This window comes from Nycticebus coucang, chromosome 13 (assembly GCF_027406575.1).
Source record: "Nycticebus coucang isolate mNycCou1 chromosome 13, mNycCou1.pri, whole genome shotgun sequence".
Classification (NCBI taxonomy): Eukaryota; Metazoa; Chordata; class Mammalia; order Primates; family Lorisidae; genus Nycticebus; species Nycticebus coucang.
In genome coordinates, this window is record NC_069792.1 from 51,973,745 (window position 1) to 51,994,980 (window position 21,236).

The 21,236-nt window shown below is 39.5% G+C and overlaps 1 protein-coding gene across 2 annotated transcripts in view; it reads left to right on the forward strand.

Moving 5' to 3' along the window:
• The window catches only part of DECR1 (2,4-dienoyl-CoA reductase 1), a 52,869-nt gene extending 42,550 nt beyond the window's left edge, over nucleotides 1-10,319 (forward strand). For both annotated transcript variants that reach the window (XM_053558536.1, XM_053558537.1), the window contains exons 7-10: nucleotides 6,622-6,694; nucleotides 9,395-9,541; nucleotides 9,987-10,049; nucleotides 10,152-10,319. In XM_053558536.1, coding sequence (XP_053414511.1) covers nucleotides 6,622-6,694; nucleotides 9,395-9,541; nucleotides 9,987-10,049; nucleotides 10,152-10,211 — 343 coding nt within the window. In that variant the 3' untranslated portion in view covers nucleotides 10,212-10,319. The remainder of the gene's footprint in view (nucleotides 1-6,621; nucleotides 6,695-9,394; nucleotides 9,542-9,986; nucleotides 10,050-10,151) is intronic.
• The last annotated feature ends 10,917 nt before the right edge of the window (nucleotides 10,320-21,236 follow it).

Genomic DNA, 21,236 nt, shown 5'->3' on the forward strand with positions numbered 1-21,236 from the left:
ACCAATTTTTTGTTTCATTGATCTTCTGAACGACTTTTGTTTTCAATTTCATTTAATTCCGTCCTAATTTTGGTTATTTCTTTTCTTCTGTTGGATTTGGGGTTGGAATGTTCTTCCTTTTCCCGTTGCTTGAGATGATCCATTAAGTTGTTGGCTTCCTCTCTTTCTGTTTTCTTGATGAAGGCTTCCAATGCTATAAATTTCCCTGTTAGGACTGCCTTTGTAGTATCCCACAGGTTTTGATAATTTGTGTCTTCTTTATTATTTAGTTCCAAAAATTTGGTGGTTTCCTTCTTAATCTCGTTTTTGACCCAGCTATCAAGATTATTTAGCTTCCATGACTTTGTTTGAGTATGAAGATTCCCGTTGCTGTTGAGTTCACCTTTTATTCCATGGTGGTCTGAGAAGATACTAGGAATAATTTCTACACTTTTAAATTTGCTGCGGTTACACTTGTGTCCTAGGATATAATGTTTTGGAGAATGACCCGGGGGCTGATGAGAAGAATGTATATTCAATTTTATTAGGGTGAAATGTTCTGTAGAGGTCTGTAAATTCCATTTGTTCTAAGGTCAGATTTAAGTCCAATATTTCTTTGTTTATTTTCTTCTTGGAGGATCTGTCCAAAACTGTCAAAGGGGTGTTAAAATCTCCAACTATTATAGTGCAGGAAGATATCAAGTTGTTAATATCCATTATTATGAATTGAGGAGCATTCTGGTAGGGTGCATAAATGTTAATTATCAAAATCTCTTCATGTTGGGTGTTTCCCTTGACAAATATGTAGTGACCTTCCTTATCTTTCTTTATCTTTGTTGGTTTAAAGCCCATTGTATCTGCTACTAAAATTGTAACCCCTGCTTTTTTTCTGGTTTCCATTTACCTGTATTATACAAGTCCATCCCTTCACCCTTAGTCTATTTTTATCCTTTAAGGTAAGGTGAGATTCTTCTATACAGCAGAAATCCAGTCTGAGTTTATGTATCCAGTCAGCCAGCCTGTGCCTCTTTAGATGACAATTTAAACCCTTCACATTAATTGAGAGAACTGATAAGCCAGGTTGTGTTTTGGGTGTCATGATTTTCAGATGTCCAGTGGAAATTTTTAATCCTTTCACCACTGTGGAAGTGGGTCTTGTTCTAAAATTTCCTTGGCTGAGTTTACTTTGGAGGTAGAGCATTGCGCTGGTTGTTGTGGAGGATGGATCTGAGAATATCCTGGAGAGCTGCTTTAGTTATGGAAAATTTCTTCAACATGTCTATGTCATTAAAGTATTTGATTTCTCCATCACAAATGAAACTTAGTTTAGCTGGATAGAGGATCCTGGGCTGGAAGTTGTTTTGTTTTAGGAGACTGAAGGTCGATGACTATCTTCTTCTGACTTGAAATGTTTTGGCTGAGAGATCTGTAGTCATTCTTATATATCTCCTTTTGTAGGTGATGCTTATCTTATGTCTGGCTGCTTGCAGAATTTTCTCCTTCATCTTACCTTTGGCAAAGTTAATCACAATGTGTCTAGGAAATGCTATTATTTGGATTGAGTCTTGCTGGGGTTCTGAAACTATCTGCTATCTGAAGTTCTGTATCTCTTGCAATGTTTGGGAAATTCTCCTCAAAAATCTCCTGGAGTTGAGCATCTGTACCTTTAGGACCATCCTCTTCTCCTTCGGGAATTCCCATAAGACGAATGTTTGATCTTTTGGAGTGGTCCCACAACTCTCTCAGGGAATGATCAGTTTTTGCTCTTCATTTGTCTGCCTCTTTGAGTGTTTGGGAATGTTCAAAAGCTTTGTCCTCAGTTTCAGAGATCCTTTCTTCTGCCTGGTCAACTCTGTTACTGAGGGATTCTACTGTATTTTGGAGCTCCTCAACTAACTTTTTCATTTCCTTGAACTCTGCTATCTCTTTTCTCATTATGTCCATTTCTTTGGTGACTTGAGCTTTGAATTCATTAATTTCTTGAGACAACTTTAGAACTACTCTTTGGAATTCAATTTCTATCTTTTCTTACATTCTATTTATCTTATTTGCAATCCATATTCTGAATTAAATTTCTGACATTGCTGCCATTTGTCTATGCATGGCTTCTTCAGTTATATCTCCTTTGTCATTTCTTGGGAGGGTTGATCTACTTTGGTTATTCATGTTGCCAGAGTTCTTCTGTTGGGTCCGCACCATGTTTATTTTACACTGTTTGGTTATTAGAACTGGTAGGGTGAGATTGAATTGGGGTTCCCAAGTAGTAGAGATAGCCCCTTACCAAAGTTCTAGGCTTTGTAATTGTGGCTTATCTTCTACAGCCTTACAAAAGTCCCTTTCAGAGTTTTGGTCAGAGACTCTGAGGACCTACTTGGTGAGATAGTGCAGGCTAGCTTTGTTTTGATATCAGCCAACCTCTACCTTACCCTAAGAAACCACACTAATAGATTTAAATCTCGGCTGTGAAGATATACAAATAGCTGCGGTGCCCAGCGCCCACCCTTCAGTTCTTTTCCACTACAGAACTTTGAAGGTCAACCTCAGAATGTCCCTGAGTGGACAGCCCTAGACACAGTTCCAACCAAATTGTCTCAGGTAGTGCAAACCCTGCCTAACAGAGAGGGATTCAAGGATAATTCAAAGCAAAGGGATTCAAAGCACAATTGGAGCCAGGGATCCACACTACCACCCACCAGACTGAGTCCACACTATTGTCTGATTTTCTGATCACAGGCCCCGCTGGAGCTAGAGGCAACGCCCCCGCCCACTGGTCTCAGTCCCCACACAGCTAGCCTGTGCTTGCCAGACCACTTGGAGTCAGGGGACCATGCCCCCTCCTTGCCAGTCTCAGTTTACTGCCTGGCAAGCCTCTGTTCGCAGTCTTTGTTAGAGTCAGGGCACCACACTCAACCCACAGGTCTCAGTCCTCACCTGGTAAGCCTCTGCTCACCAGCCCCGCTGGAGGCAGTGGAGGATGCCCTAGCCCTCAGGTCTTGGTTCACACTCAGTAAGCCACTTCTCGAGGGTTCTGTTGGAATCAGGAGACCACACCCTTGCTGTCAGGTCACAGTCTACGCCTATTAAGCCTCTGCTCGTGGGCCCAGTAGGTGCTGGGGACCAAACCTGTCTGCTGAACTCAGTCCACACAGGGCAACCCCTGTCTCGCTGTGGGTGCCATCAGAACCTGGGGTTCTGCACCCTGTCCCACCAGACACAGCCTGGACTGAGGGTCAATACCATCACTGGCCAGACATAGTCATAATCAAGGGACTGCTCCTCCTCCCACCGAGTGTCCCTTTCCTCTTATACCCTCTTTCTTCCCCTTTAGTCACAGACTCCGTCCTGATGGTTGGTAGTCCACACTATGCCCAGATCTCTCAGGACAAGACCAAACACTCTATGCTCTGCAGGCGGCAGAACTTCAGACTGCCATGCGAGGGGGAAAGGTTGGACTGGGAGTTTGGACTTTTGGGGAAAGTCCTGCCTGGCGGGGTGGTTCTAGGTTGATAAGTGGGACCTCCCTGGAGAAAGAGACCTGGAGTTTAACAGCTCTCTCCAGTGAGGTAAAATGGGAGGTTTTTTGTTCCCTGCTCATTTGCAGATAGCCTGCAGCAGGCCTCCTGCTTGGGGGAGGGGTCTCCCATCCTCTAGTCAATAGGCTTTGTACCTGTAATTTGTTTTATTGAATGCTCTTCCTTGCAGTTACAGCTTGCCAAACTTCTTTCTTGGTTCAGCTCCCTGTCTTTGGCTTCATAGAGTCCTATTCTGTCCAGTTTTTCTTCCTCTGCTCAGGAGTCTCTGATGAGGGTTGTTACCAGTCAGCCGTCTTCCCAGAATTTCCCTTTTCTTTACACAGAATTTAAATTTTACCTCTTTTCTTTACACAGAATTAAACACGTTCCATTCTCTGTGTCCTAAAACTTTGTTTAATCCAATCTAGTGAGAGAGAAACAAACTAATAAGTAGATTCTAAAATGAAGGCAGAGGCAGAGGGCAGAGAAGGGAATGACAGACTTTTTAATGTAACATTAAAGCGGGCTGGCTCCCTATCGAGGGTCTGAGTTCTGTGAGGGAAGGGACCACCGTGTCTTTGTATCTCATTACCCAGGAGGATCTGCTGTGCAACTAGTGCTCATTGCTTGTTGAAATGTGTCATTGTACTCTTTTGTCAGGAGTCTGAAAGTACTTTTAACTATTTGAATCAGTAGTACACATTTGTCTGAGATAGAAGTATTATTTTATTCAGGAATTGAATCTGAATAGAGATAGTTAACCCCTTTTGAGGTCAGATGGTAGTAAAAATAAAGGACTGGAATTGGAATATTTGGGCAGCATTCTACCTTATCAGTATGACTTTTGAATCTTAATAGAGGTTTCAGTGATTCTGTGTTGCTTTTCTTTGTCTTCTTGCATAGCGTACTGTGTATAACAGATGCTCAATAAATACATCCTTTTCTTTACAATGTGAATTTCTATCTTTATAGTGCACAGTCATACTGAATAAGACCTTGTGGGTGCCCAAGGACTACATGTCCTCCATGCCTTTGTTTTTCACTCGTACTGACCCATATGCCTGAGTTGTCTTCTTGCCTCCATCCTACCTTCTCATCCCCATCTCCTTCCCCCTGCCCTCTGCAGCAAACTCCTAAACCTTCTTTAAGCATCAACTCAAATATCAGTCACATCAAGGAAGCCTTCCCTATCCCTCCCAGTAGACATAGGTGTTTCTTCCTTCAAGCAGCTGTGGCTCACATCTCACAATTCCCAGTCTAGTAACTAGTTCATTATACCACTAAACTAACCTCTCCTGAGAGAGAGGGACTGCTTTCTTGAGAGCAGGGACAAATTTTCTTTAATGGATGCTAAACAATAATTACAGAATGTTGGCACATGGTAAGTACATGATAATGTTTGATGAATGAACAATACTGGCTAACATATATTGAGTGTATTGTGCTTAGCATCTTAACCATATGAGGTGGATTCCTTATTATATTATGGTAGCTCTTCAGTTGGTGAGGTAGCTTAATGAGACCTAATAAATAATGCTAGCAATTAAGCAGATTTATCTGGCATACTATAAGCCATAGGATGGCTTTTTGTCTAGTCAGGTTTTCTTAACAGGTCACTCACTTTTTCATAGGACAAATTAGACCCTGCTCAATAATTCTATCAAGACAAGACATGAAGTTACTCCTTTTGCTGTTTAGAGTAGCTACTACAGATACATGACCAGGGTAGATATAGTCATGAACTTTGTCAGAAGGATCACTCAGAGAGAGGAGGATTTGCCTCAAAGAGAGGCAACCCACCCATTTCTCTGGAACGCATTCATGGATCAAGTCAGGCCAAGAGCCTGTTCTTGAATTACACATTCCTTGTAGCTTATAATTGGTTTCACTGAATTGGCCTTTGAAGTAATGCTGTTAGATTATATTAAGAAATATCTTATAACTTCACGAAACTTATCCCATGTTATCTATTGCAAAGATGCAGTGTCTTAAGAACATTATTATCTAACATAATTTTCTTTTTATAAATCTTGTAGAAAGAAATGTTTTTCTGACTTTTGTATTAGAAACAATTGTGTTTTTCCTGAACAATTAGCTTGCTTTTTTCTTGGGGGCACTGTGATTTGTGTAACTGATTAGGCTTACTTTTTTTGCCCAGGGTCATGGAAAGAGTAGATACAAGTCTGTGATGTGACTATTGCAATTATATGGAACTTTAGCTTCATTCTTGGCTCCTTTATATTTCCTTCCTTTATATTTATTCTTGTTTCTCTCTCTTTCCGTTTTTAGGAAACTGTCTTTCACATTATCGTATCCTTCTCATTTGCGCTATTTGTACTTTTAAAGCTAATTTAAGTCATTTTTGAAACTAGATTAAGTATATTCATGCAAAAATACAACATATCAATGTAAATTTATAAAATAAATTTAGATTAAAAATGCTAGTCCTATCTGTTGAGTAGGCTTTCAAAAAAACTTGCTTCAAGGTTCCCTATTTGCTATCCGTATTATGTTTTGCTGTAGGACATCAAGCAAGGTTTAGTTAGATTCCTATTTCTTTTCATGTTTAGTTCAACAGTTGTGTTAAGGCCTAGTTAAACATGGATGTGGTTAATAAATTAAATCTGTATAATCCATCTCTTAATTAAAGCACTTGTGACATTGCAGACATTGTAATCCCATGCCAGGGTAATAAATAAAGTTATAATGAGCTTTGTAACTGCAGGACTGAACTCCAGAAAATGTGAGGGAAGGGCATGAAGCACTAGTTTTTGTCTGAGTAATGAATACTTACTTTATAAAGGTATATTGATATTGGACTTCGTACTCTAAAATGTAAATGAATGGTAGGTAGTGTAGCATAGTGTCTAAGGACACTAAAATGTAAATGGTAGGTTTTGCAGTAGAATGATTAGGGCACAATCTCTGAAGCTAGACCACATAAGGTTGACAGATTACCCATGCGATTTATCCTCAGTTTGCCTTAATTACTCACGTGTAACCTAGGTAATAACAGTGACACCTACCTGTAATCTCTGGCATGTAGCAATCATACAGTAGGTCTTGTTATTAGTTTTTTAAATATCTGGTATGATATTTTAGAATGTATGTCGTTTATTTTAATTTTTAGGTCTCTTGCAGCTGAATGGGGTAAATACGGAATGCGATTCAATGTGATTCAACCAGGGCCTATAAAAACCAAAGTAAGTCATAGTTTGCTTATTATCACATTGTGAATGATTAGAGAATGAAAGTGGTAGCTGTATTTTAGTGGTTATATGGGGAAAGCCTGCATTGTAGGGAAGAGGCTTTTGCTGTTACCCAATCTAATACTTAAGGAGGTAGGCAGGAATATAGCAGCACTGCAACTTCTTGAATAGGTCTATTTTGGGTGGCGCCTGTGGCTCAGTGAGTAGGGCGCTGGCCCCATATGCTGAGGGTGGCAGGTTCAAACCCAGCCCCGGCCAAACTGCAACAACAAAAAAAAATAGCCGGGCGTTGTGGCGGGTGCCTGTAGTCCCAGCTGCTTGGGAGGCTGAGGCAAGAGAATCGCGTAAGCCCAAGAGTCAGAGGTTGCTGTGAGCTGTGTGACACCACAGCACTCTACCCAAGGGCAGTACAGTGAGACTCTGTCTCTACAAAAAAAAAAAAAAAGAATAGGTCTATTTTGATGTTTTAATCTTCTGGGCTCTTTTATGCCATCAATTTTTGTATTTTGTCTGATTTGCCTCAGTTATCTCTTACTGTCCTGTATTTCTTAATTTTAAAGACTTAACTTTGACATCTTTTTTGTCAATCATGGAGATGGAACTCTATTTTTAGTTTAAAAGCTGCTCTAGAAATTCATCATACAGGGTTGGTCTCCCTATAGGTAGGGTTTTCTTTGACTCACAGCTGTGTCTTTTCACTTTCAGTCAATTATAAATATCATCTAACACCCACATTATTCCGATTAAAAATCCTTCAGTGGCATGCATTTCACCTGTAAGTAATAACCCTTACAGATACTGATTGAACTCCTAAGTGTCACTAATGCTGTCACAGATGTTGCTCAGAGTGGCCACAGGTCCTCTTTTCACATCACCCCAAATAACTGTACTCTCACACTTTTCTTGAATATACAGCAAGAATTTATAATCCTAGCCAGAATGCAGTTTTGAAAGCCCAGCCAAAGTTTGATAACTTGTTTCAGTTGTATAAACATTAATTACATTGTAAAATACACTGAGGAACATTTGGGTCATAGATAGCCCTGAGGTATTAAATAATAGCATGGAAATGACCACATTAATCTAGTGGAAAAAATAACTCAAAAGCATACATTATAATATATGCTTCAGGGTGGTCCTGTGTTAGGTACTATCTGAAAGGAACAGTATGGTCACAGAAACTTCTTTCTAGGACTAAAAGATGTAGAAAAGATCACCTGCATTTAATTTGTTTAACATATACACGGTGGCCATAAATTGTAACTATATAAATTGCACACAAACATTATGGCCACCTTGTATTTATTGAATGCCCACTGTATGTAAAGGTATGAAAAAAGATACAGAAACGTGTGAAAAAGTACTTGTCATCAAGTAGCTGATAGTCATTGAAATATGACGTGTACCCAAACATTGGTATTTACTTCTAAAGAGATTAAAAGAAAACTGAGTCTAACACTCTCCAGCCCGCACTTACACAGCCAGGGTTGGGACCAGTTGCTCCCCTTTGCCTCTGCTGCTTTCTACCTGCCTGGGGAGAACTGGGGGCCTGTTTGCTCTTTCTCCTACCTGTGTTGAGGAAAATGGTCACCTAGAACTTCAAGGCATTAGTACAGAAAAACCCAGTCAATTTTATTAATCAGTGCACATCTCTATTCTATCTTGGTCTGTTCCTTTGCTTCATTAACATAAAGTAGAAATTGGCCAACTTAGTTACAGTATTTTGCTCTCTAGGGATCTACTTGAATTTAACATTCCTACATCCTTGTTTTCTTCCTTTTCTATTATTTTGAGAAGGGAGAAAACAAAGAATTTCCTCTTAAATATTCCCACTTGAGTCACTTTTCTGTGCGTAGAGTAAATGAAATGACGGTAGTCCTGACACAGGAAAGTGACTGGTAATGCTGGAGGTCCAAGTGGGTCATCCGCTTTGCTCTGGAATGAGCTGCAGTATGAAGTGAAAGCAAGATTTATTCATTATCTATAGAAAGTCGACTCCACAGACTGAGCAGGAGCAAGTTCTCTCTGCAGAAGAACACCAGCCCCCTGGTTCTGTCTTTTGATTTCAGCAGCGGCTAACCAAGGGGAGGAATGTTTCTAGCACAGATGGTGTTTAACTGTCTAGGTTCCAACCTGTTGGAACTTGCCCTGCCTCCATCCTGTTTGGAACTTGCCCTGCCTCCATCCTGTTTTGATCAGGGCAATTTGAAACTTTGTTTTGAGAGTTGCTAGCTCAGTTAGGAAATGCTGCAGCAAGGCTGCCGCTGCCTTACCTGCCAGTTCCCTGTCTCAGAACCCTCTACTGCTTCCATCACTGTGTACTTTTTAGAGTACTTAAAACAATTTGTGATTCTTAAAACATTTGATTCTTAAATTTGATTCTTAAAACAATTATGTGAGGTAGCTAAGATAGGTATCCTCCTTTTACAGAGAAGAAACTAAGTTTTAAAAGGTTACATGTTCCACTGATTTCTTTTTGTAGATCAAGGTTAGGTAAAATGACTTGTTTGAGGGCTAAAGAGAATGTAGAAGAATTTGTTGAAATTCTTTGTTACTTATAAGGCCTACAGAATAAAAAGGCTGCCATGATAGCATTCTGTTTTATACAATTTTTTTTCTTAAGCAAGAAAGGGGTTATATTAAAAACGAACAAACAAGCAAAATACTACCTAAATTATTTTCTTAATTTCTCAGGGTGCCTTCAGCCGACTTGACCCAACTGGAGAATTTGAAAAAGAAATGATTGACAGAATTCCCTGTGGTCGGCTGGGGACTGTGGAAGAACTTGCAAATCTTGCTGCTTTTCTTTGTAGTGATTATGCTTCTTGGATTAATGGAGCAGTAAGCATTGTTCATTTCTCTTGACATTTTTTCAGAGATGTGTTTGGAGTGAGGAGGCATAGATGGCATGGAACCAATTCTGACAATGCTGGATGTAAATATAGTTTTAAATATTTAACTATAAATAATCAAAATTATATATATTGTTTCACCCATAAAATTTATCAATTGATAAATGAATTTTGTTAAATGCAAGCTACACAGTAAACATGCTATTAAGATGATCTTTAATATTGGGTAGAATTTGAAATTGTGGAGATGATGGAAATAGTATTCTATACCCAAGTAAATCAGTTTAGGTTTAATCACCAATTTTGTCTTTAAAAATGGGCTTTCATTGAAAGCACCAAGGAAATACTCCATCCCTTTAGGCTTGGAATATGGATAAGGTCCAGAAATGTTTTAAAAGGATTTAATTTCAAAGTTCCAAAATTTATTTTTTCAGGCTATCAGATTTGATGGTGGAGAGGAAGCACTTATTTCAGGGGAATTTAACAGTCTGAGAAAGGTAATGCCATTTTATGTACATAATGTGATATTAACAGCTAGGATACTAAGTTTTTTAAAAATGCAGGAACCATATTACATTGTTATTTTCTTTTTGTGTTAGGTCACCAAGGAGCAGTGGGATGTAATGGAAGGACTCATTAGGAAAACAAAAGGATCCTGAGACAACTCGGGCTGTCAATTTGGCCACAACGAAACATAATAGAAATGATACAAATTGTCTATCATCTTTTCCATATTTCAAGTCTAATAAATTGTCAATGAATAAACATTCATTGAGTGTGTTATGTGCCACATCAGTAGTCACACATTGAGTGTGTTATGTGCCACTACCATGTAGTCATGGTATATTCAAAGATAAATTAAGATGAAATATGGTCCTATCAAAAAATTGTTTTAAAACTTAAAAAGAAGGGGAGAGTGGGTGGAAGGCTTTCAGAGAGGTAAAAAGCGCTTGGGAGTACAAAGAAAGGAATAGATATTTCCAACCTGAAAAATTAAGGGAAACTGAAGTGAAAGTAGCACTGGAGTTACAAATTATGCTATGCTATTATGTTATGGGGCATAAGATAATAAAAGAAATTAGAAACTCTGGCCCAGTTTCACGGTGGCACATGCCTGTAATCTTAGCATACTGAGAGGCTGCGATGGGAGGATCACTTGAGGCCAAGAGTTCAAGAGCAGCCTGGGTAACACAGTGAGACCTCTTCTCTAAAAAAAAAAGAAAAAGAAAAAGAAAGAAAGAAAATTAGCCAGGTATGGTGGCATGAATCTGTAGTCTCGGCTACTTGGGAGGCTGAGGCAAAAGGATCACTGGAACCAGGAGTTTGAGATTGCAGTGAGCTATGATGATGCCACTGTATTCTAGCCCAGACAACAGAGAAAGATTCTGTCTCAAAATAATAACAACAGCAACAAAAATTTAAAAAAAATGAAATAAAATAATCTACACTACGTTCAATAGCCTGTGCCTTTCCATTATATTTCCTTTTCACTGCACTTGTGAGTTTTCTTCTTTAGGTAGCTCACTATTAACTCAAACCTTAAATTTTACTAGGATTTATTTTGTAGCCAGGCATTTTATTTGGTCCTAAATAATCTATAGCCTTTGACCTCTTGAAACTTGTTATCTAGCAGGATGGACAGACCTATACATAATTATTTATGATATTATGGTAAATATTATTCTGGAAGCATTAAAGTGTAGAGGAAGAAGTAATTCATTCTATCTCCAGAGTTTAGAGAAAGTGACACCTAGGAAGTAGCATTCCTTCTCAGCTTTAAAAGAAAAGCAGATTTATTTGGGTAGAGAAGATAAAAGTTATAAAATATTTTTGTATAAATTTAATTTCATATTAATTTGACTAATTTGTCATCCTGAGAATGATGTTATAAGAATGCCAAATTATCAAGTCTACAGAGCTATAATTTTGAGTCTGTATTTTCCAAAAGCTCTTTTTGCTTTCATAGGACTCACTTATTATTTTTTTGTTTTTTGAGACAGAGTCTCACTCTTGTTCCATACTAGAGTGCTGTGGCATCAGTCTACCTCACAGCAACCTTAAACTCTTGGGTTCAAGTGATCCTCCTGCCTCATCCTCCCAAGTAGCTGGGACTATAGACACCTGCCACAACACCTGGCTAACTTTTTCTATTTTTAATAGAGACAGGAGTGTCACTCTTGCTCACGCTGGTCTTAAACTCCTGAGTGCAAGTGATCCTCCTGCTTTGGCCTCCTAGAATGCTAGAATTACAAGTTTGAGCCACGGATCCAGCCAGGAATCACTTGTAACTTATTCACTAGACTGAATGTCCCCATTGTCCAGATTGTCAGAAGGAACCTGCTTCCATCTTACCGTAATGGATCTGCAAAAGAATTCAGTTTTGCTATGTGTATTTATAAGCTATAAGCCCCCACATGGAAACCCTTATTATACTGGCACTTAATTTGGCAGATAAATTACATTTATAATAATTGTACACATACGTGTGTAGACAAACATTATAGGTTTGTGAGAAGGGGTCTTGATATATAATGATAATGATATTGATGTTCCCTGGGCTTTCTAGGATGTTACCCTTTTTCTCTGCATTCTTGCAATGCAGGCGCCCAGTCTCTGTTTTACCTTTAACACTAACCCTGTTTTTTTCTCACTCATCCACATCTTTTTCTTTTTAAAATTATCAACACTTCTTATACTGTTAAAAAAGAAAAAAAGGGGAGGGGGGCTTGTATAAGTTTCATCACTTATTTTTTTCTTCTATGAGATACAGGATTATAATGTTTGCATTCCTGGGATATTACGAGTACTAAAACGTAATGAGTAAATACGATGTGAAATGCAAAACATACGAAAGAAAGATGGGGCTTCTTTGTCTTTTTCTGCCCTTTCATTTTTAAGACATGGTTTTTGTAGAAAATGTGAGAATGCAAAAGAATAGAAAAAAAAATCTCACTTTCTGAAGAAAACTTCCATTAATACTCTAATATACCTGCATTTATTTTTAGTGTTTTGCTTTCTTGTTTTATTTTTATGAAGGTAATTTGTGCATATTGTTTACACAGGCAGCATCTACCACAGTCCCTGCTTCCCAGCTCACTTTCCACTGCAACTGTCTTCATTGCTTTTTTTTATTCTGGTTCATAACTACATTTTTAAAAACAACACTTTTTTTTTTGCTATTTCTTAATTTTCCCCCCCAATTTCAGAAACTTTATTGTTCTCCCATGAATGATGGTTATTCTTATTGTATTTTCACACCCACATTTTACTTCCCACCTCTCATCAAACACACATAGATATTCTTCCTCTTCACTAATTCTGTTAATATACCACAGCCCTATTTTTGGTTAAATTGATATTCGGTATATTTACATTTGTACAACTTCATAAATATTGTTTTTTCCCACATTTTCTCAGCCTCTCTCCTTTTCTGTTAATACTTCAGATTATGTGATAAATCAGGTCTTTTTAAAAATAAATATTTTTAGTATTATTTGTGTGTATCATGATTCTTAATCTTTAGAATTATGCTACATTTTAACTTTTTCATTTTATTTTTTTTATTAAATCATAACTGTATACATTGATATGATCATGGGGAATCATACATTCGCTTCATAGACCATTTGACACATTTTTATCACAATGGTTAACATAGCCTTTCCGGCGTTATCTCAGTTACTGTGCCAAAACATTTACATTCTACATTTACCAAGTTTCGCAAATACCCCTGTAAAATGCAGCACAGGTGTGATCCCGCCGATCCCCCTCCCTCTACCCACCAGCCCCCCTCCCTTTCCCACTTCCCCCTATTGTTAGGTTGTAACTGGGTTATAGCTTTCATGTGAGAGCCCCAAATTAGTTTCATAGTAGGGCTGAGTACCTTGGGTACTTTTTCTTCCATTCTTGAGACACTTTACTAAGAAGAATATGTTCCAGCTCCATCCATGTAAACATGAAAGAGGTAAAGTCTCCATCTTTTTTTAAGGCTGCATAGTATTCCATGGTGTACATATACCACAATTTAGTAATCCATTCATGGATCGATGGGCACTTGGGCTTTTTCCATGACTTAGCAATTATGAATTGGGCTGCAATAAACATTCTGGTACAAATATCTTTGTTATGTTGATTTTTGGTCTTCTGGGTATATGCCCAGCACAGGGATTACAGGATTGAATGGCAGATCTATTTTTAAATCTCTGAGTGTTCTCCATATATCTTTCCAAAAGGAATGTATTAATTTGCATTCCCACCAGCAGTGCAGAAGTGTTCCCTTTACTCCGCATCCATGCCAACATCTCTGGTCTTGAGATTTTGTGATATAGGCTAGTCTCAGTGGAGTTAGATGATATCTCAAAGTAGTTTTGATTTGCATTTCTCTGATGATTAAAGATGATGAGCATTTTTTGATATGTCTGAAGGCCGTGCGCCTGTCTTCTTCAGAGAAGTTTCTCTTCAAATCCCTTGCCCAGCCTGCGATGGGATCCCTTGTTTTCTTCTTGCTGATGCGTTTGAGTTCTCTGTGGATTCTGGTTATTAAACCTTTGTCAGAGATATACCCTGCAAATATCTTCTCCCATTCTGAGGGTTGTCTGCTTGCTCTGCTTACTGTGTTCTTAGCTGTGCAGAAGCTTTTTAGTTTGATCAAGTCCCAGTAGTGTATTTTTGAAGCTGCTTCAATTGCCCGGGGGGTTCTCCTCATGAAATACTCACCCAGACCAATTTCTTCAAGGGTTTTCCCTGCATTCTCCTCTAGTATTTTTATAGTTTCATGTTTTAAGTTTAAATCTTTAATCCAATGAGAGTCTATCTTAGTTAATGGTGAAAGGTGTGGGTCCAATTTCAGTCTTCTGCAGGTTGCCAGCCAGTTCACCCAGCACCATTTGTTAAATAGGGAATCTTTTCCCCACTGAATGTTTTTAATTGGCTTGTCAAAAATCAAATAGCGGTAAATAGCTGGATTCATCTCTTGGTTCTCTATTCTGTTCCAGATATCTACTTCTCTGTTTTTGTGCCAATACCATGCTGTTTTGATCACTATCGATTTGTAGTAAAGTCTGAGGTCTGGTAGTGTGATTCCTCCTGTTTTGTTTTTATTTCTGAGTAATGTCTTGGCTATTCGAGGTTTTTTCTGATTCCATATAAAACGAAGTATTGTTTTTTCAAGATTTTAAAATATGACAGTGGAACTTTAATAGAGAGTGCATTGAAATTATATATTGCTTTGGGTAGTATGGACATTTTGACAATGTTGATTCTTCCCAGCCATGAGCATGGTATGTTTTTCCATTTGTTAACATTTTCAGCTATTTCTTTTCTTAGAGTTTGATAGTTCTCTTTATAGAGATCTTTCACGTCTTTTGTTAGGTAAATTCCCAAATATTTCATCTTCTTTGGAACTACTGTGAATGGGATAGAGTCCTTAACTGCTTTTTCAACTTGACTGTTGTTGGTGTATATAAAGGCTACCAATTTATGGATGTTGATTTTGTAACCTGAGACGCTGCTGTATTCCTTGATCACTTCTAGGAGTTTTGTAGTAGAGTCCCTAGTGTTTTCCAGATACACAATCATATCATCTGCGAAGAGCGAAAGTTTTATCTCTTCTGACCCTATATGGATACCCTTGATCACCTTTTCTTCCCTAATTGTGGTGGCTAAAACTTCCATTACAATGTTGAAAAGCAATGGAGTCAATGGGCAGCCTTGTCTGGTTCCTGATCTGAGTGGAAATGATTCCAATTTAACTCCATTCAATATGATATTGGCTGTGGGTTTGCTGTAGATGGCCTCTATCAGTTTAAGAAAAGTCCCTTCTAGACCAATTTTCTTGAGTGTTCTGATCATGAAGGGATGCTGGATATTATCAAAAGCTTTTTCTGCATCAATTGAGAGAATCATATGGTCTTTGTTTTTTAATTTGTTTATGTGCTGAATTACATTTATAGATTTACGTATATTGAACCAGCCTTGACACCCTGGGATAAAACCAACTTGGTCATGATGTATAATTTGTTCGATGTTTTGCTGGATTCTATTTATTAGGATCTTGTTGAATATTTTTGCATCTATATTCATTAGTGATATTGGTCTATAATTTTCTTTTCTTGTTGGGTCTTTTCCTGGTTTGGGGATCAGGGTGATGTTTGCTTCATAGAACGTGTTGGGTAGTCTTCCTTCTTTTTCTACATTTTGGAACAGGTTGAGTAATATAGGTACTAATTCCTCTTTAAAGGTTTGGTAGAATTCTGACGTGAAACCATCTGGTCCCGGGCTTTTCTTTTTAGGGAGGTTTTGTATAGTTGATGCTATTTCTGAACTTGATATGGGTCTGTTCAACATTTCCACTTGATTCTGGTTAAGTCTTGGAAGGTGGCGTGCTTCCAAGTATCAGTCAATTTCCTTCAGATTTTCATATTTCTGAGAATAAAGTTTCTTGTAATATTCATTAAGGTTTTTTTGGATTTCTGATGAGTCCGTTGTTATTTCGTCTTTGTTGTTTCTGATTGATGATATTAGAGATTTTACTCTTTTTTTTCTGATTAGGTTGGCCAGAGGTTTATCTATTTTATTGACCTTTTCGAAAAACCAGCTTTTTGATTTATTGATCTGTTGTATTATTCTTTTTTTTCAATTTCATTTAATTCTGCTCTGATTTTGGTTATTTCTTTTCTTCTACTGGGTTTGGGGTTGAAATGTTCTTCCTTTTCCAGTTGCTTGAGATGTCCCATTAAGTTGTTAACTTCCTCTCTTTCCGTTCTCTTGAGGAAGGCTTGCAGTGCTATAAATTTCCCTCTTAGAACTGCCTTAGCGGTGTCCCAGAGGTTCTGATAGTTTGTGTCTTCATTGTCGTTTTGTTCCAAAAAATTGGCGATTTCTTTCTTAATCTCATCTCTGACCCAGCTATCATTCAGCATAAGGTTATTTAACTTCCACATTTTTGTATGACTATGCAGATTCCTATTGTTACTCAATTCAAGTTTTATTCCATGATGGTCCAAGAAGATGCATGGAATAATTTCTATTCCTTTAAATTTACTGAGGTTAGACTTGTGACCTAAAATGTGGTCAATTTTGGAGTAAGTTCTGTGGGCTGATGAGAAGTATGTGTATTCAGTTTTGTTGGGATGAAATGTTCTGTAGATGTCTGCTAAATCTAAATATTGGATGGTTAGGTTTAAATCTAAGATTTCTTTTCTCAGCTTCTTGCAGGAGGATCGATCCAACACTGCCAATGAAGTGTTGAAATCTCTGACGATTATGGAGCTGGAGGAAATCAAGTTACTCATGTCTGTTAGAGTTTCTCTTATAAATTGAGGTGCATTCTGGTTGGGTGCATAGATATTAATAATTGAGATCTCATCATGTTGAGTATTACCCTTAACAAATATGAAGTGACCATTCTTTTCCTTCCTTACTTTTGATGGTTTAAAGCCTACTGTATCTGCAAATAAAATTGCAACACCTGCTTTTTTCTGATTACCATTTGCCTGAAATATGGATGACCATCCTTTCACCCTGAGTCTGTATTTGTCTTTTAAGTTAAGATGTGACTCTTGTGTGCAACAAATATCTGGCTTGAGTTTTTGTATCCAGTCAGTTAACCTATGCCTCTTTAGAGGACAGTTTAAGCCATTCACATTGATGGAGAGTATTGATAAGTCTGGTGGAATTTTGGGTATCGAGTTTTTCAAAGGTCCAGTGGACATTTTTAATCCTTTGGCCAGTGTGGAAGTTGGAGTTTGATCCGAAGTTTCTGAGTGAGTTTACTTTTGTGGTATAGGATTGGGTTGGTCATTATGGAGGATCGGTCTGAGAATATCCTGAAGAGCTGGTTTACTTATGGCAAAATTTTTCAACATATGAATGTCATTGAAGTATTTAATTTCTCCATCATAGATGAAACTCTGTTTAGCTGGATACAAGATCCTGGGTTGACAGTTACTTTGCTTTAGGAGATTAAAAGTTGATGACCACTCTCTTCTGGCTTGAGAAGTTTCAGCAGAGAGATCTGCAGTTATTCTAATATTCTTACCTTTGTACGTAATAGTTTTCTTTCGCCGGACTGCTTTGAGTATCTTCTCTTTCATGTTAACTTTAGTGAAGCTAATTATGATATGTTTGGGGGATGACTTATTGGGGTTGAATCGTGCTGGGGTTCTGAAGCTGTCTGCTATCTGAATTTCAGATTCTCTAGGCATGTCTGGAAAATTTTCTTTCATAATTTCATGCAGAAGGGCCTCTGTGCCCTTCGAGGCCACTTCATCATTCTCAGAAATCCCAATAATTCGTAAATTGTTTTTTTTCAAATTATCTGAGAGGTCTCTCAGTGAGTGATCCGTTTTTGCTCTCCATTTCTCTTCCTCTTTGAGAGATTGGGAGCGTTCGAAGACTTTATCTTCAATGTCAGAAATCCTTTCTTCTGCTTGCTCCATTTAGTTGCTGAGGGGTTCTACTGTATTTTTCATATCTTTGAGGGCTGTAAATTCTTGCTTCAAAGCGTCTAAGTCTTTGGTGGTTTTGTCTTTAAATTCGTTAAATTCTTGAGAACTTTTGAATTTCTCCTCGAATTCCTAATTCCATTTTATTAATCTTGTCTGCAATCCAAATTCTGAATTCGATTTCTGACATCTCAGCCAGTTGTTTATGAATGGGATCTTCAATCACATCTGCCGTATCTTTTCTTGGGGGGGTTGATCTATTCTGGATATTCATGTTACCAGAGTTTTTCCGCTGATTCCGCCCCATGGTTATTTTACTCCCTTTGGTTTTTCCCCTGGGGCTTTATCGAGGGCCCGTAGAGTGTTGTGGCCTGAGAAACTGGGGCCCTGTCTGGTGTGGTGGAGCAAAGTGGTTCTGTCTTGTTTTCAGCTGGTTTCTGTTCGATCCTATTGCAACTTCTACTCTGGCTTGAAGTCTCAGCTGTGTGGAAAAATCAGCAATTAAGTCACCCCACCTGCCCCCCTCTGGCCCCAGTTGGAAAAGGAGAATCAAACCTTCCTACAACCACACACCCAGGGCACTGCCTGAAAAGTCCTCAGTCTGTTAGCTCAGTTCAAAAGGTCCAAATCAACTGTCTCAATCGGCACCTGTCTCGGGTGGGAGAGTTCAAGAGGTCTCTCGGAACTGGATCACAGGGTCCTGGTGACTCCTCTGACACGGCTCATCCCAGTGCAGCGTGGAGTCAGGAGGAGCCACCCAGCAAACAGAACAGTCTGGGAAGGTTGACGTCTCCTTCCCCACTTTGCCCCTCCGTCGGACCCAGTCACTGGTATCTCTGTAGATGCTAACCCAGTTGCCTGCAGTGAACAGACACTCCAGGGTTTTGCACCTGCCTGAATCTCAAGGAAGTCTGCCAGGCCCCCGCAGACTGCCGCTATTTAGCAGGAGGAGATGGGGCCTGACATCTTTGAGTGCTTGATGCAGGTGATGGGAAGGAGGTGTTCACTCAGGCTTAGCCCTGTCCCTGATGGGTGCTGTTAACAGAACAGAACAGAACAGACAACTTTGCGGGGTTCTGTCTATGTTCCTGCTGAAATTGCCTACAGAAGACGGGCTGTTCTGAGTTCAAATGTCTTTGCTGCTGGAGGTTTGTGTCTTCTTTGCTGCTGAAGGTTTGCGTCCGATCACCTATCTGGGTCGCCCCGCCCTGGAAGCTTCCTGGGTTTGTGAGCAGTGTCAGGAAATCCCCCGCTCACTGGTGGCCTCCTCTGGTTGCCCAGGGAGATAGGGGGTGTGGCCTCAGATTATCCAGAAGTGAGCCGTTCTGCCGTTAAAGAAAAAACGGCTGTTGTTCTGCCTCCAGGGAACTGCCGCTCTGGTGTGGGCACTCAGCCGACCCTTTTCTCCTCTGTCTCGCGCCCCAGAGTCAGCATTGAGCAGCCGCAGTTTATGCTGGGTCCACACCCCTCGAGAGATCCCCCAAGAATCCGAACTCTTGGGGGACAGGCCCCCAGACCCCGAGTGGGTGTGGGGGGGAAGCTAGAGTTTCATTCAGTTTTATGCCTGGCCGTACTGTTGCCTGCCCGGGGAGGGCTGCTGCACCTCACCGCAGGGAAGTGCCGCCGAGGCGTGACTCCCCCTCAGCCTGGTGCCCTCTCCTTGCTCGCGTGTCTCAGAGTCTGCGCTGACCAGTCGCAGCTCGGGCACTGTGCGCTCCCCTCGAGAAATCACCCAAGGATCTGAACTCCTGGGGGACAGGCCCCCAGACCCCGAGTGAGAGTGGGGCGGAAGCTAGAGTTTCATTCAGTTTTATGCCTGGCCGTATTGATGCACCGCACCACAGGGAAGTGCCGCCGAGGCGTGACTCCCCCTCAGCCCGGTGCCCTCTCCTCACTCGCGTGCCTCAGAGTCAATGCTGACCAGTCGCAACTCGGGGACTGTCCACTCCCCTTGAGAAATCACTCAAGAATCCGAACTCCTGGGGGACAGGCCTCCAGACCTCAGTGGGCGGGAGGGGAGTGTTGGGGATTCAGGATTGCCGGCAAAGGATTTTTAAAGTTTTATTCAGTTTGATGCCCAGCAGGAGAATGCCACGGCACCCCAGTAGGGGAGGTAGGTCCAGTTTTTAGAAGGTCTCTCCCGTGGAGTGTAGTGGGAGGGCCTTTAATTTCTGCCCGTTTGTTTAATTGTGGGGCTCTTGAGCCGGTTTCATGGGGGAGGGGGACTCCCATCCGCTTGGTGGTGGATTTTGTACCTTTTGTTTGCGTCCTTGTGATCACAGCTTGCCTCAGCGGTGTTGATGTGCATTCTTCAACCTTCTCTCTTGGTGTGGCTCAAGTCCACCAGGATACTTACTAAATTCCTGTCCCTTAACTCTCCTTCTGGATGGTAGCCTCTGTTGAAAGCTGGCTTCAGTCCGCCATCTTGTCTCAGGAATCCCAACTTTTTAATTTTAAATTTTAAACTTTTTTATCAAGGATTCTGGTGCCTCTCTTGCCAATGTATTTTTAAATTATTGCTATTATTTTTGATTGGCAAATCATAATTGTATAATTTTATGGGGCACAATGCGATGTTTTGATATATGTATAGAATGTAGAATAATTAAATCAATCTAATTTACAATATCCATTACCTGTCTTGCATATTTTTATATTGAGATATTTTAAACTTATTCTTAGTTATTTTGAAATATATAATGCATTAGTATTGCCTATAATCACCACTCTGCTATGCAACAGTTCTCGAAACCTATTCCTCCTCTCTATGCAAAACTTTGTACCCTTTTATCAAAAATTCTCCTCCCACCTTCCCTGCAGCTTCTGGTAAACTCATCATTCTACTTACCACTTCTATGAGTTCAATTTTATCTGATTCTACATAAAAGTGAGATTGTAGATTATTTTACAGTGTTATAACTAAAACCATACATATTGTACTAATTGCAAAATTTTGATTTGTATGAGCTTGTATACAATTTTTTCTTCTATTAAGAAATAGTTCTTTTAATAGTTTCTTCATTACCTCCTACAGTTTGTATCATTATTATTTACTACAACTGATACATGAAGGGGCAAAGCTTGCAAGCATGGCAGAGAGGATCAGAGAAGAGATCCATGGGGATATCAAGTCCTAGTCATTTCTTCCTGAGTCTGAATGAAAAACAGTCATTATAGTTTATGACAGACAACCTTTGTGCTAAATCAGTGTTTGGCCTTAAAAATTATTAGATTACCACT